General features: G+C 44.9%; 1 protein-coding gene across 1 annotated transcript in view; it reads left to right on the forward strand.

Moving 5' to 3' along the window:
• Nucleotides 1-17,138, forward strand: part of LOC124779672 (juvenile hormone esterase-like) — an 88,357-nt gene that overhangs the window by 54,305 nt on the left and 16,914 nt on the right. Inside the window, exon 9 of the mRNA XM_047253727.1 lies at nt 9,255-9,384. Coding sequence (XP_047109683.1) covers nt 9,255-9,384 — 130 coding nt within the window. The remainder of the gene's footprint in view (nt 1-9,254; nt 9,385-17,138) is intronic.

The raw sequence follows: 17,138 nt of genomic DNA on the forward strand, positions 1-17,138 counted from the left end.
CTCTTTGCCTCTGGAAACATCAGTTATGCCCTCTAATTTCCACCGTTTATGTTTGTGCCCATACATGACGTATGATGTGTTTGCTCAGTCGTTTTGGACAAGTCTTCCGCCGTCTGACCTAGCGAGGTGATGCAGCGATTATTGAAGTAGACTCCCATTACGGAAGAGAAGGATTCAGACCCCATGTAATTACCCTTATTTACAGTGAAGTTAAAAAAAAAACTGGTATAGGCATGCATATTCAAATACAGAGATATGTAAACAGCAGTGTGCGATTTGCAGGGGGGGATGGGGGGGGGGGGGGATTTCCCCCTCTTTGCGTCAGACCATCCTCTCCTCTGGTTTTAATTTATGCATCCCAACCTGGGATGTTTGTTTCCCACGTACTGGAGTAAAACTTTACATACAATTTAAATTTATGGAGCCGAACACTGAAAGTGTTTGATACAGTCTTACTATTAATACTATTAATATGTTTGCTTATTAATTTTGAAAAAGTGTTATCTAGTAGTTATTGTTGTTGTCTTCAGTCCAGAGACTGATTTGATGCAGCTCTCCATGCATGTAGTAGTTAAGCATTTCAAAACGTTTAGAACTAAATCATCATTAACATGTCATTGTTGCTTTCGTCTAAGGTGCGTCATCCGTTTACTTGCGAGCTTGTATCATGATGGACGAAAGTACAACGGTTTCCAATAAAACTTGTTTAATAATATATATACGTTTGTCCTTTGAGGGAGTTGCTTGCGATTATTTTTTTGACATTGTTGAATGAGAAAGTGGGACAGGAGAATGCATTTTCAGCACACTGTTAGCAGCTCTTGAAAAGTATGGCATTACAAATGATGAACTAAAAAACCACCTTGTAGGTGTCGCAACAGATGGTGGCTCAACAATGATTGCACCTTACAAAGGCGTAGCCGCTCTGCTGCGTATTCATTCACATAAGGATTTAACTGTCGTTCATTGTATGAACCACAAAATGAAATTAGCTGTCCACGATGTTATGAGTGATGTAGCAGATGTATACGATATAAAGGTTTTTTTAGATTCCTTATATTCTGTGTTTTCTCGAAGTCTCAAAAATCAGACTACTACAAAATGTTTCACAAGAATTATCCTCGCAGCTATTAAAACTAGGCCATATTTTTCGCGTACGTTGGGTTGCTTCCTCATTTAATGCTTTTCAAGCTTTTCTTGAAAGTCACAGTTCTCTCGTCCATCTCTTTGAAAATCAGACATGATGGTTCCTGATCAACTCAGGAGAGATCTAAATTTGAAGGTTTACTAAAACATCTCACAAAGTGGCTTTTCTGATAGTGCATACGCGTGAATAGTGAGTTTCGGCATTAACATCTATTTATAAATAACTGTTTATCCATGGGTAACGCCACGGTCCAAGCTAGTAACATATATAATTATACTAACCCCCTAAGACATCCCCCCCCCCCCCCACTGGTAAAAGCACAAATCGCACACTGGTAAACAGGCAGAATACAGCGCTGCGGTCGGCAACACCTATATAAGACAACAAGTGTCTGGTGCAGTTGTTAGATCGGTTGCTGCTACTATAATGACAGGTTATCAATATTGTGTGACTGGACAGGTCAGTGTTACACAATGCACCGTCCATACGGAACCTTCATACGAAAAAAAGGTGTAACCATGTGCCACTATGCCTCGCCGACATCACCGGATGGAATATCGGCATGTGAAATGCGTTCGAACGGAGCAGAATCATTTCTTTCCGGGAGGTGGGTCTGTCGTTCCGTGATATTGTGTCTCGTACAGGGCACGCTGCTTCAACAGTGAAGCGTATATGGAAGCAATGGTGAGACGAGGGCCATACACAGCGCCGACATGGTACTGGACGAACAATGTGACCAGAGTGCGAGGTGACCGCCATCTTGTCCGTTTGGCCGTAATGAATACAACAGCTTCGTCCACAATGCTGGCGCGACGTTGAAGCACTGCAACGGGTGTTGACATATCAGCGTTTACAATTCGACACCGTCTCCTGCAGGCTAGACTGGTGGCATACGTGTCATTACATCGGCTTCCGTTGACCAGATCCCACCAACACCGGAGACTACAATGCGCACGTGAACGCCGACAATGATGTGCCGAGTGGCCAAATTCAGTGTTTTCGGACGAGTCCCGCTTCAACTTGTCTACAGCGACCCACATACGTGTTCGGCGCCGCCATGGAGAACGCAGTGGGGCAGACCGTACTGGTGATAGGCATAGCAGACAAATGCCAGGTGTCATGGTATGGGGCGCCATTGACCGTAACACGCGATCTCACCTCCTACTTCTTGAGGGCAGTCTGAATAGTTGGTGCTACGTCAGGGAGGTTTTACAGCCCAAGGCACGGCCCCTCCTGCAGTCTGTTCCACATGCCATATTCCAACAGGACAACGCCTGGCCGCATGTGGCGAGGAGTGTGCAAGCGTTCTCCGAAGAACAATGGGTACCACTTCTTCCCTGGCCTGCCCGTTTACCTGACGTGTGGCCTATCAGATATGTCAGGGATATGATTGGTCTGCGACTTGTTCCTTGAGGTGCTCCTGCAGTCACAGTTGATGCTTTGTGGACGCGCCTTCAAAACGCGTGGCAAACTATTCCCCAGAAGCATTTCAGGCGGTCTTTGATTCCATGCCATGATGTCTAGTGGCTCTGATTAGAGCACGTTCTCGCGCTGCTCTGCACTGAATTTCGTCAGTCACAGTGCATTTATAGGACTGTAATGCTAATTATTTGTTTAGCGTCATGTCCCTGATCGGTGGAATTAATTTCATTGTGATCACATCTCTCAGTGTTGGTGTTTCACTTTTTCCAAACAGTAGTGTAATACGAAGGTTCAATTGGATGTTACTTGCACTTGTTACGCAGAGATGAAGAGACTTGCTCAGAGTAGACAAGCGTGGAGAACTGCATCAGACCAGTCTTTGGACTGAAGACCAGAACAACACCTTACAACTAATGGACGTTTTCGCTAAATAGAGAGCGCTTGATTGAGTTTCCAGCTTCGTAATTGAAACACAGCTACCACTCAGAGAGAAAGTAAGGGAAAGAGATCACAATACTACTCTCTAAATAAATTGTTTGTAACAATCACTTTTCCGTTCCTGAGATTATATATCCTTTAGCGCATGAGAATGAGTTAGCCAGCTTGAAATCGAGTGGTGACAACGTCTTCATCGTCAGTATTTAGCCAGTAAGGAGGGAAGAGGTTTCGACGTAAAATTACTTTCAGCGTACTTTGGAGTAGCGCCTATGATTAATTTCCAGACCACTCCACAGCGCCATATTGAGTGAGGATCTTTGATGTAAAGACTGGCATCCGACCTCCATCGTAAATACCTGGAACGTAAAACGCGCAAAGAGACGAAAAGTTCCCATATTGCTTGGCTACACGATCGTCAGTCGATCACTAGAATCATCCACAACCACCAAAGGTCTGGGAATGTCTGTCAAGCTGGAACTCCCAAACAAATCTGAGAAAGACAGATGTTGGATTGAGATTTTCAGGAAGGAAGGGCAGCGATCACTCGTGAAGAATCTGAATTTTATTGCAGATCGATTTCAGCCATAAAATAGTCATCATCAGTGCATAAAACACCTAATGTGGTCACATCGACGTAATGCTCAGGCGCGTGTAGATCACAGTTTGAATACAGAAATACACATTGCAATCATTACAAAATATACAGCTATTGGGACCAAAGTGGTCGATATCTTAACATAAAACAGTGGTCGGAGTCTAATACAAACGTTTTATATCATATTTGGACAACTTTGGTTCCACTAGTTCTGTCTTTTGTTATAACTGCTATATGTATGTCAGTATTCAAATTATGGTCTACCTGCACCTGAACTTTATGTCAATGTGTCCACACTAAGCGCTTTATGCTCTGATGATGACTGTTCTATAGTTCGAGTCCTCCCTCGGGCATGGGTGTGTGTGTTTGTCTTTAGGATAATTTAGGTTAAGTAGTGTGTAAGCTTAGGGACTGATGACCTTCGCAGTTAAGTCCCATAAGATTTCACACACATTTGAACATTTTTATTCTATAGTTGAAGTCGATCTTCAATAAAATTCAGATTGTTCATGACTGATCGCTGTCCTTCCTTCCTGAAACAGTCGGTGCACAACGGGAACTTATGAAACCCAATATGAATAAGACTAGGATTTATCGTAAGAATTCTGAAGAAGTGTAATTTTTGCACGGAAGACGTCGTTTGTAGATTGTACTTCACCGACAGAGGCGATAGTTTACAAAACCTTCATTGGACAAAGTGTCGAGTTCTGCTTGTCTTTACGGGTCCCGTAAGAGGTTAGATTATCGAAATAGAAAGTTCAATGAAGAGCTGCTTGCTTCGTGAGCAGATGGTTTATTGAACTCAAGAGCATCGAGTTGCTCCTCGAACTCCAGTGTGATACATCACAAGAATAGCGGCATGCTTCACTAGAGTCAATATGGCTAATGATTATATGGAGCCTTACTCTCAAAATGCCAACGGCCTTGGGCAGTGGTAACACCGGTTCCCGTCTGTCCACAGAGGTTAAGTGCTTTCGGGCTGGGATAGCTCTTGGATGGGTGACCATCCGGTCTGCCGAGTGCTGTTGGCGAGCGGGACGCACTCAGCCCTTGTGAGGCAAACTGAGGAGCTACTTGATTGAGAAGCAGCGGCTCCGGTCTCGTAATCTGACATACGGCCGGGAGATCGATGGGCTGGACACATGCCCCTCCTCCTCCGCATCCAGTGAGGCCTGTGGTCTGAGGATGACACGGCGGCCGGTCGGTACCGTTGGGTCCTCATCGCCTGTTTCGGGCTGAGTTTAGTTTTACTTTCTAAATCCGAAACCCATGATTTAAAAGGAGCCTAGACCCATATTGCTTTCGCCAAGTCGTAATTCCCGAAATGCCCACGAAGGCAAAAGCAGACAAGTTCGGTCGAATACAGTGGGGTACCTACCATATTTCTTCTCGTGCGCCATCCGTGAACTGAATATAAAGGAAGGGGGTGCGGGATGATTCTAGCCTAATGTGTACTCTTCCTCTGTCACACACCGGTTCCCATAACCAATAACAACAAACACTGCAGTACACTGCGCATGCGTTAATCAGTGGCAGCTGTACCATGCAATTACAGTCAAGAGATCTGACACGCAAGCTGCGCCAAGTGCATAAACCAGGAAAGACAGCACGGGGTAACGGACTACGCGAGTACATAAATTTATAAACTTTTTCTTGTTCTTATTAGTTTTATACCGGCCAAGGAATTATTTCACTGCTCTATAGTTGGAAAGTTGTTACTAAGTTCATATAACATATTATAACACTAACAGTATATTACCTACGGTATCACGTTTGATGCACTATACAGGGTGGTCCATTGATGGTCACCGGGCCAAATATCTCACGAAATAAGCGTCAAAGGAAAAAACTACAAAGAACGAAATTTGTCTAGCTTGAAGGGGGAAACCAGATGGCGCTATGTTTGGCCCGCTAGATGGCGCTGCCATAGGTCAAACTGATATCAACTGCGTTTTTTAAAAATAGGAACCCACTTTTTTTTATTACATATTCGTGTAGTACGTAAAGAAATATGAATGTTTTGGTTGGACCACTTTTTTCGCTTTGTGATCGATGGCACTGTAATAGTCACAAACATATGGCTCACAATTTTAGACGAACAGTTGGTAACGGGTAGGTTTTTTAAATTAAAAGACAGAACGTAGGTACGTATGAACATTTTTATTTCGGTTGTTCCAATGTGATACATCTACGTTCACTTGTGCTGTCGGATTCATCAGTGTTATGTGCGCCGTGTCAACGTGTTTTCAGTGTCGTTATCGTCGAGTGTGAACGGCTCCGTGTTTTTTGTGTATCTGTGACCACTATTTTTTTGCTCGTCACTATGTTCATTCTGATTCTCCATTCTGTGTTCTGTTATTGTCAACACTATGGCTGAAGAGCGGCGTAGCATGCCGCTGACAGCCTACCTGATTGTTCAGGTATTAAAATAACAATAAAGGAAAAAAAAGTGATACATGTACCTCTGTGAACTTATCATTTCTGAGAACGCATGCTGTTACAGCGTGATTACCTGTAAATACCACATTAATGCAATAAATGCTCAAAATGATGTCCGTCAACCTCAATGCACTTGGCAATACGTGTAACGACATTCCTCTCAACAGGTAGTAGTTCGCCTTCCGTAATGTTCGCACATGCATTGACAATGCGCTGACGCAAGTTGTCAGGCGTTGTCGGTGGATCACGATAGCAAATATCCTTCAACTTTCCCCACAGAAAGAAATCCGGGGACCTCAGATCCGGTGAACGTGCGGGCCATAGTATGGTGCCTCGACGACCAATCCACCTGTCATGAAATATGCTATTCAATATCGCTTCAACCGCACGCGAGCTATTGTGAGGTTACAAGGGATACTGTAATAGTATAACTAATTTGCTGGATGTGGTAATGTTTACTGTGGAAAAACAGTTGAGGTCTAGCAAGCACAAGTCAATATATTTGTGGAGTCACCTTCTTGATAAAGAGAGGAGGCAGCATGTAACAGTTTCACATTGAATTACTTAGTTACATAATTGCTTATGTCTCAGTGCATAGCTTGGTACATATGTTAATAATGTAAGGTGTGCTTGTCTTGCTAATCATTGGATTTGCTGGGTATCTGATCACTGAAATAGGAGTACTCCATAAACATAAGAGCTCTTCAGAATAGTTCAAAACTCAAATTTAAATCATCGTAGCAGGGATAATATTTTGGACATTAAAGAACATGTTTTATACAAAAATTAAGTTGTAAGGATGTTTGAGAACCTGTGCATAATAAGTTATTGTCTTTTATTGTGAAGGTACTGTTCAGTTTTCGATCTAGGTAGAGCAAAATGAGTATTTAGTATGCCACACCTTTTAGGCAAAGACATGATTAAACAAAAGAAGAGGGGTGAAACTGCCAAAAAGTGGAGTGCCCTTAGATATGTAAATAATCTGATGATTGTCTACAAAATAATATAAGGTATTTAGTTTTACGTATTTTAATATTGTAACATTGTAAATGTTTAGAAATAATATATTTGACTAATGTACTGTCACGTGACCGGACACAGGACAGAGGATAGTGGACAAAGGTCGTGGTCTTTTGATCGTGGTCGGTCGGTGCGGTAAGGTCTTTGCGGCTAAGAGCCGCCGACATAGTATCACGTGGCCATCAGTTTGTTTTGTGGATGTGCTTTAGTAAAATAAAAACGTTTTCATTCTAAACTGTTGTCGGTGTAAATCATTTGTGAACGATCCTGATTTAGACAAATGCTTGAATTCATTCACTGCTGTACTTAGGCTGGCTATTTACTTAATATAGGGCGCTAATGCAACTGTACACAACCGAACCCCTTTTGCAGACGAGTCATGATAAAAGATTGTGCACAAGCCCGAGTGAAGTTGCACTATGTGCCGGACATCCATCATGTTGGAAGTACATCGCCATTCTGTCATGCAGTGAAACATCTTGTAGTAACGTCGGTGGAACATTACGTAGGAAATCAGCATCCATTGCACCATTTAGATTGCCAACGATAAAATGGGGGCCAATTATCCTTCCTCCCATAATGCCGCACCATACATTAACCCGCCAAGGTCGCTGATGTTCCACTTGTTGCAGCCATCGTGGATTTTCCGTTGCCCAGTAGTGCATATTACGTCGGTTTACGTTACCGCTATTGGTGAATGATGCTTCGCCGCTAAATAGAACGCGTGCAAAAAATCTGTCATCGTCCCGTAATTTATCTTGTACCCAGTGGCAGAACTGTACACGACGTTCAAAGTCGTCTCCATGCAATTCCTGGTGCATAGAAATATGCTACGGGTGCAATCGACGTTGATGTCTCATTCTCAACACCGACGTTTTTGAGATTCCCGATTCTCGCGCGGTTTGTCTGCTACTGATGTGCGGATTAGCCGCGACAGCAGCTAAAACATTTACTTGGGAATTATCATTTTTTGCAGGTCGTGGTTGACGTTTCACATGTGGCTGAACACTTCCTGTTTCATTAAATAACGTAACTATCCGGTGAACGGTCCGGACACTTGGATGATGTCGTCCAGGATACCGAGCAGCATACATAGCACACGCCCGTTGGGCATTTTGATCACAATAGCCATATATCAATACGATTGTGTTGTCACCGCCAGACACCACACATGCTAGGTGGTAGCCTTTAAATCGGCCGCGGTCCAGGAGTATACGTCAGACCCGCGTGTCGCCACTATCAGTGATTGCAGACCGAGCGCCGTCACACGGCCGGTCTAGAGAGACTTCCTAGCCCTCGCCCCAGTTGTACAGCCGACTTTGCTAGCGATGGTTCACTGACAAAATACGCTCTCATTTGCCGAGACGATAGTTAGCATAGCCTTCAGCTACGTCATTTGCTACGTCCTAGCAAGACGCCATGTTCAGTTACTATTGATATTGTAAATAATGTACAGACAAGAGCTACGTTCAACATTAATGGATTAAAGTTAAGTATTCCACCAGCTACATCCTTTTTTTTCTAGTCTAAATTCCTTGTCCTGTTCCAGACCTCACGCCAGCCTGCGTGAGCTAAAACGCGTGCCTTTCGGCTTCCTCTAAAATTCGTGGGTTGGCTCTCCTGCCAATCCACAATAACGATATCGACCTTTTCTGCAATTGGTAAACGGTCCATTTTAACACGGGTAATGTATCACGCAGCAAATACCGTCCGCACTGGCGGAATATTACGTGATACCACGTACTTATAAGTTTGTGACTATTACAGCGCCATCTATCACAAAGCGAAAAAAGTGGTCCGACTAAAACATTCATATTTCCTTACGTATTTCTTTACGTAATAAAAATGGGGGCTCCTGTTTTAAACAACGCAGTTGATATTCGTTTGACTTATGGCAGCGCCATCTAGCGGGCCAACTATAGCGTCATCTGGTTTCCCCTTTCAAGCTAGACGAGTTTCGTTCTTTGTAGTTTTTTCGTTTGATGCTTATTTCGTGAGATATTTGACCCGGTCACTGTCAATGGACCACCCTGTATAGTAAGCAGAAAACAAAATGAATTAAAATGGAGACTATTTACAGTTATAGACTATAACTTTTGTAATAAATGCCGTATTATTGGTATAGTAGCTGTAAATAAACTGGAGTACATAGCATTTAAAGCCGGATTACATGCAAGTCCTATGCTGGCACAGATGACTACGGACCTGAACAACGGTGAGCCCTGCGACACGACTGTGCACATCCTGAGCGCTACTATGGAGCAGCCCGTCTTTTACTACCAGTATGCCTACACCGGTCGCACCGACCCCTCCGTCGTACCAGGTGAGTTGTTCTGTATCATTCTGCTCGTGTCGACCTCCACTGCACTGTGAATTGTGGTAGTAGAGACGCTGCCTGCATCAGAACGGTGAACGAACCCAGCCTTTAACTAGAACTAGGGATCCCTTTTAATACCTCAATCACACTTTTGCATGCAACATCGTCTTCACTGTCATCAACTTGACTTTCATATAAATTATCTTACCTTCTTTCTCCATGTGTAGTAATCATAAACTCATATTTACAGTGCTACTTTATCCTACTTCATATACCAGGTGATCAAAAAGTCAGTATAAATTTGAAAACTTAATAAACCACGGAATAATGTAGATAGAGAGGTAAAAATTGACACACATGCTTGGAATGACATGGGGTTTTACTAGAACAAAAAAAAAAAAAAAAAAAACAAAGTTCACAAAATGTCCGACAGATGGCGCTGGACAACAAAACGTCAGTGACTGCGCATCACAATCGTGTATAAAAGGAGCTGTAATGAGAGAGAGAGAATCAACTTGTCGATGATTACTCCCGTGCCAACTGGGATGCCTATCGGGACTCCACTCACACCCAGGTTGACGGCCACGACCTTACCCCCCAATCTCCTGATGACATCTCTCGCGCTGCTGCCTTCCTGCACCAGACCTTGTCTGACGCCATCGCCACCCATATCCCCACCAAAGCCATCCACCCTCACCGCCCCGCCCTGCCTCCACAGGCCGTCCTTCTCCTTCGAGAGTCCTGCCGCCTCTACCGCTCTTTTCTCCGCACTCGTGACCGGGATACACTTACCCGCCACCGGCTATTACAACGACACATCCGCAACCTGCTTACAGCGAAGAAACGCCGTGCCTGGCGCCAGACATGTACACAACTCAACACCACACTCCCCATAAACTCTTCCACGTATTGGTCTGCTTTCCACCGCCTTACTGGGAACCACCCCACTCCCCAGTACCCTCTCCTTCTTAATGACCGTCCCTTTCCTGACAACCTCAGTAAGGCCAAACACTTTGCCTCTCACCTCTCAGATGTTTCTTCCATTCCAGATGATCCCCACTTTGATTATTCCCTCTTCCCTGACGTCATGGACCGTACGAATACCTCTGTTCCTCCCCTTGCTCCTAGCTTCCAGTACTTGGGCCACACACCACCATCTGAACTTAACACTCCCATCACTACACAGGACATCAGCCTCACACTCCACACAAAACGCAACACTGCTCCCGGCCACGCCTGCATTACCTACCGCCACCTCAAACACTGCCCTCCCTCCTTCCTTTCAATCCTTGCCACACTCTACAATGTCATCCTTGCCACTGGATTCTATTCCGACCTGTGGAAAACCTCCTGTATCCTGATGTACTCCAAACCCAACATGCCTCCATCTGATGCCTCTTCCTATCGTCCTATCTATCTCACATCGGTGTTCAGCAAGCTCTTGGAATCCATCCTTTCCCAGCGCATCCATCACAACCTCCGCCAAAACCACCTCCTCCCCAACGCCCAATGTGGCTTTCGACCTTCCTTCTCTGCTGATGACCAACTCCTCCGCCTCACTCATCTCCTCTCCCTCCAGCTTAACTCCCATCGCTCAGCCATTTTTGTCTCACTTGATCTCGAAAAGGCCTACGACTGTGTCTGGCATCCCGGTCTCCTGTTTAAACTCCAAACCTACGTCCTTCCTATCAACTACAACCGTCTGATGGCCTCCTTCCTCTCCCACCGCCCCTCCTATGTTACCATCCATAATGCCAATTCCCACACCTTCTATTACCATCCATAATGCCAATTCCCACACCTTCTACCCCTCTGCAGGTGTGCCCCAGGGCTCTGTCCTCTCCCCTCTCATCTACCTCCAGTACACGGCAGATTGCCCCAACCCCCCCCCCCCCTAAAACACCTCTTGCAATGTGCTGATGACACCGCATTCCTCGCCCTCGCTCCTACCCTCCAATGGTCCCAACGACTTCTCCAGAATCACCATGACCTTTTTGCTGCATGGTGTAACCAGTGGCTCCTGAAAATCAATCCTTCCAAGACCCAGGCAATCATCGTCGGTCATACCACTCGCTCCTTCGGGCTCCTGGATTTCTCCCTTACTGTCTCCACCCGTTCTGTCCACCTCACCCCCACCCTCACCTACCTTGGCCTCACCATTGACCGTCACCTCACCTGGATCCCTCATCTCTGCTCCATCCAATCCAAAGCCCACAACCACCTCCGACTCCTCAAACTCCTCTCTGGCCAGACATGGGGGTTGCACCCCTCTACCATCCTCCACACCCACAAATCCTTAATCCGTCCCATCCTCTGTTATGCCAGTCCTGTCTGGATATCTGCCCCCCCCCCCCCAAATTCTATAAGTCCCTCCAGATCCTCGAGCGTCATGCACTCTGCCTCGCCTTCCGTATACGCCTCCTGTCCCCCAAGCGGATCCTCTATGATCTCATTCCTTTCCCCCATCTGCTCCTGTTCCTCGAACATATCCGCATCCTCTACACCTCCCGCCACCTTGAACCCCCTCACCCCCTGGTTGCTCCTCTCCTCTCCCATCCCCGCCCCCTGCCACGTCTTCACTGTTGTGTCCCCCCTACCCTCCATCTCTACACCCTACATCTCCTTTCCCAAGGTGGCTTCCATCAACTCCCCCTCCCACATGATGCCCTCTCTCCCTCCATTTATCCCTCCTATCAACTCTGATCCTCACTCCCCCTCGTTTCCTCTGTCCTTTTCCCGGGCTCACTCTCCCCCCCCCCCTTCCATCCTCTTTTTCCCCACCTCCCCTCTCTTTGCCCCCTTCTCTCCCCCGAGTCCTTTTACATTTCCCTCCTCTGCCTCCTCTCATTCCCTCTCGCGTCTGCCCTTCTCCCCCTTTATTAGTCCTCTCCCTCCTTGGTCCCCCCCCTTTTTCGTTTTTTTCCTTCCTCCCTCCTTGTTCTTCCCCCTCCTCCAGGTCCCTCCCCCCCCCCCATCTGCCTTTGGCTCGAGAGTGTCATCTTTGTGCCGCCACTTTCGTGCAGTGTTTTACAGTGAGTGTTCCGTGTTGTGTTTTTTGGGAAGTGTTGCGAATGGCCATCATACTGTCGCTGAGTGTGCCTTTTATCTCTTGCGAACAGAAACCAGACTGTCGCCGTGTTTTTATTAATTGTGTGTGTGCTATGTTACTTGCCTGATTACTGTGTCTTTTATTGACGTTGCCAACCCCTTTTGCTTTCTGTTTTAACTTTCCGCATTTTTCCGCCATTTTACACTTGATGTCACCCTTTTATCGCCTGTTTTTCTTGTTTCTTTCTTCTTCCGTTTTTTAAAATAAAAGTCTGTAGGCTGTAGAGCAGCGTACTAAGCTGGTGCCAGCCCGCCCCCTTCGGGGGGAATTAAAATCAATAAAAGAAAAGGGGGAGAGAGAATCAGATGCGCCAGCAGTCGCAGCATGTTGACGTTACCTGAAAAGGCGCTTTTAGTGCAGCTGTATTATCAGAATCGGGAATGTGCTAGTTCAGCGTTACGATCCTATCGCCATAGGAAGGGGATTCGAAAAGGTGAAGAGGTCCGTTGACAAATGCAGCTGTGGCGTGAATGATTTCGAAGTTCGAAGCCACGGGTTGTTTAGACGATAGACCCCGTAGTGGCCCACCGAGCACAAGGCGTAATGCTGCTGAGACAGTTCAGGAAGAAATGGAGACTGCAGCGGGTTCGTCTATCCACGGGGAAGTCAGCGCTCGTGCAGTCGCACGTCGCACCGGCATTCCATACACTACTGTGTGATTGGCACCTAGGCGTACCCTCCGATGCTATCCGTACAAAATCCATCGGCATCATGAACTGTTACCTGGCGATTTAGTGAAGCAGAGGGCAATTGTGGTGTGAGCATTTCAAAAGATGGCAGAAGATGACGATTGGTTGAGTAATGTGTTGTGGACCCACGAAGCTCATTTCACGCTCCGAGGGTCTATCAATGCCCACAACTGCAGAATTTGGGCTACCGAAAATCCTAGCACTTTCGTGGAAACTCCATTGCACGACGAGAAAATCACGGTATGGGTTGGATTTACCACTTCTACCGTTATCGGGCCTTTTTTCTTCGAATAAATGCGTGATTCTGGTTTTGTAACTGCTACCATGACGGGTGAGAGGTACGCCGATATGTTACAGAATCGCATCATCCCCAGCCTGGCTGATAAACACCTGCTGGAACGTACGATGTTTATGCAGGATGGCGCTCCACCCCATATTGCTAGACGCTTGAAAGATCTCTTGCGCGCGTCGTTTGGTGATGATCGTGTGCTCAGCCGCCACTTTTGTCATGCTTGGCGTCCGAGGTCCCCAGACCTCAGTCCGTGCGATTATTGGCTTTGGGGTTACCTGAAGTCGCAAGTGTATCGTGATCGACCGACATCTCTAGGGATGCTGAAAGACAAAATCCTACGCCAATGCCTCACCATAGCTCTGGACTTGCTTTACAGTGCTGTTCACAACATTTTTTCTCGACTACAGCTGTTGTTGAGGAATGATGGTGGACATATTGAGCATTTCCTGTAAAGAACATCATCTTTGCTTTGTCTTGCTTTGTTATGCTAATCATTGTTATTCTGATTAGATGAAGCGCCGTCTGTCGGGCATTTTTTGAACATTTGTATTTTTTTGGTTCTAATAAAACCCCATGTCATTCCAAGCATGTGTGTCAATTTGTACCTCTCTATCTACATTGTTCCGTGATTTATTCAGTTTTCAAATTTATACTGACTTTTTAATCACCCGGTATACTATTGATCTTTGAAAGTTGTTTTGAAACTTTCTGAGTTCACTTCAGTGCGGTATTGGTTGTGCTTTGATGCTTTTGATGTGTTCTTTTAGGACTGTTGTACTTTTATGATGTTTTAAATAAATGTCTCGTTTTAAAATTGCATTTGATGTTTTATGACCAGCGATGTTGAATGGTACTGGTGAATACAGAGGTAGCCAGTTCGAATCCTGTTGGTGAAAATATTTACGTAGTCAATACTAGCAAGCGGAAGAAGTGTGATGTTGTACAGTTTACGATTACTAGGCTCTGTGTTTAAGTTCTGGGTTAAATTCCAAATATCCTCTCAATGACTTCTGGAGTAAAAGCTTGTGATATACTTGACAGTGACTTGCCTGTCACATGCGATGTTAATCACAGAGACCCTTGCAGATACTGTAGAGGAGTATGCTATGTGCTGGCTTAGTGTTTCAGCCTCTCGCTTCTCTCATAACCATCAGACAAAAAAAAAAAAACTATGTATTCTGCCTTACCGCACGTCTTGTCACGGGGGAAGCCTCGTCAGAGAGGCCCACCGCACGAGCATCTAGGGAAGTGCCTTCCACTGATGATGAAATGATAATGAGGACAACACAATACCAAGTCCCTGAGCGGAGGAAAATCTCCGACCCAGCCGGGAATCGAACCCGGGCCCCTTGGCGTGACAGACCGCTGCGCTGACCACAGCTACTGGGGCGAACATCATCATAAAATGACTGAGTAATGACACTACACTACGAAAACAGTAATTACAGTTATTTACACGATACAGTTACACTTAATACACTGCACAAGCTAACTATTCTGGCGTCATCAGCTTCAAATGGCTTAACCAGCCGCCTGCCACAAGAGTGTGTTTATTTGTATCGACATCTTCAGTACAGTTTATATACTCTTCGAGCTCAGCCATTGCCAGAACACAAGCTATTTTCATCGAAAGTAAATCTTTCTTGTTTTTCTGAAAGTCAGCTGACGTCTAAAACAGAAAGGACTATGTTATATATTCCCTGTCTTGAAGTTAAGATTGTAACTGGATCAGTCGGCTAATTTATTTGCTTCTGTTGTCACCTGGACTCGAAATTGTAACACTGTTCACAGGAATACTGGTAACTTCGTAATTTCACTCAACTGGTCATACTGAGCGAGGTGGTACCGTGGGTAGCACACTGGACTCGCATTTGGGAGGACGATGGTTCAAACCCGCATCCGACCATCCAGACTTAGGTTTACCGTAATTTCTCTAAAATCGCTCCAGGCAAATACCGGGATGATTCCTTTGAAATGGCACGGCCGATTTCCTTCCTTATCCTTGACACAACCTCCGAGTCTCTGCGACGCTCATTTAATGTTGTGACCATAGAGTTGGTCCCATCGGCGCCTTCCAATACTGCATTGATCTCCACGTCACAATTTGTGTGACAGTTATCAGTATTAATGTATAGGTGGCAATCTTCTTTACTTCTTGAATTAACTCCATTTTTGGTCCGATATTTGTTTTAAAAATAAAAAATGTTAGTCATTTTTCTTGTGTGCCACACATTTTCCACAGAAGTTCGAGATCAAACCTAATAAGAATTTAAATCCGCATTAAATTTTCAACTAGCCCTGACGCAATCATCTTCATTCTTTTGTGCCATCGATGTGTCTCGTTCCTGCCTTTATTAATTCCTCCCATACTTGTCTTCTCTGAAATGTTGTCATTCTTCATCTTGATAACATCGACACACATCCTCATGCAGTGGTCCAAAATTCATAAACTGACTATTCAATTTGCAGGCACTTCTGTATTCTCTGTTAAACTGCCCACAACTCAGCTCCTGCGATCATTATTATTCCTTTCGAGTAGTTGGCTTTCTTTAACCTAGGTCTGGTCTAGCACCTAGTACACATCTTCTGACCTGGTGACAGTAACGATATCCTTTGGACACGCAATGGAAGCTTCTGAATCAAATATGTATTTATTGTTGTCTGAAAAACTTTGGTACTTTGTCTCGGAACTGTCTCATGAAAACACTTTGTCTAAATTCTTTAAATTTAGGTACACTGAAGTAAATATCTTTCAGGGTACTGACCGTTGTATTCAGTTAGTATAAGGCTCGAAAACTACAATTCAAAGAATGAGACTAGTATTTGTGTTATTCATATCGAATAAATATTGAAATTATTTCATTTCTAGTCTTATATTATATGCTCAATCATAATGTTCCTTTTTTAACAAAAAATTATGCTTATGAATGAATTGTATGTGGATAGCGTCCGACCTGCCGTTCTTGCACGTCAAAAATAAATATCGTTTCTACTTACTTGTATGAGTAACGGTCAAGCGAACATTTGTTTCTTGGGCTCTTGCACAAAAGTGGAGATCCTTTCGCACTTCTCAAATGGCGTCTTGAAACCTGACCATCCATTCCGATGGAGAACTGTTACAAGGCATCCTCCGTTGTATACTAGATCTACATCTACATACTTACCACCTCTGGTCGTTTCCTTCCCTGATCCACTAGCAGACACAGCGAGGCAAAACTACTATCTACATTCCCCCGTATAAGCCCTAATTTCTCGAATCTTATCTTCGTGGTCGTTAAGCGAAACGAATCCTAGCGGCCGGTTATCGAAATTTTCTCAACAGTTTTCCTCAATGAAAACGTCGCCGTCCCTCCAGGGAGTCCCATTTGAGTTCCCGAACCATTTCCGTAATACTTGTGTGTTGTTCGAGCCTACCGTTAACAAACCTAGCAGCCCGCCTCTGAATTGCATCGGGTCTTCCTTTAATCCGAACTGGTGCAGATCCCAAGCGCTCAAACAGTACTGAATAATGGGTCGCACTAGCTTCCTATATGAGATCTCCTTTACGGATGAACCACATCTTCCCTAAAACTCTGTAAATAAACCGAAATCGACCTTTCGTCTTCCCCGCGAAAGAGTCACGTGGTCGTTTCATTTCATATCGCCTTGCAACGTTACGCCCAGATATTTG

Source organism: Schistocerca piceifrons, chromosome 1 (genome assembly GCF_021461385.2).
Source record: "Schistocerca piceifrons isolate TAMUIC-IGC-003096 chromosome 1, iqSchPice1.1, whole genome shotgun sequence".
NCBI lineage: Eukaryota > Metazoa > Arthropoda > Insecta > Orthoptera > Acrididae > Schistocerca > Schistocerca piceifrons.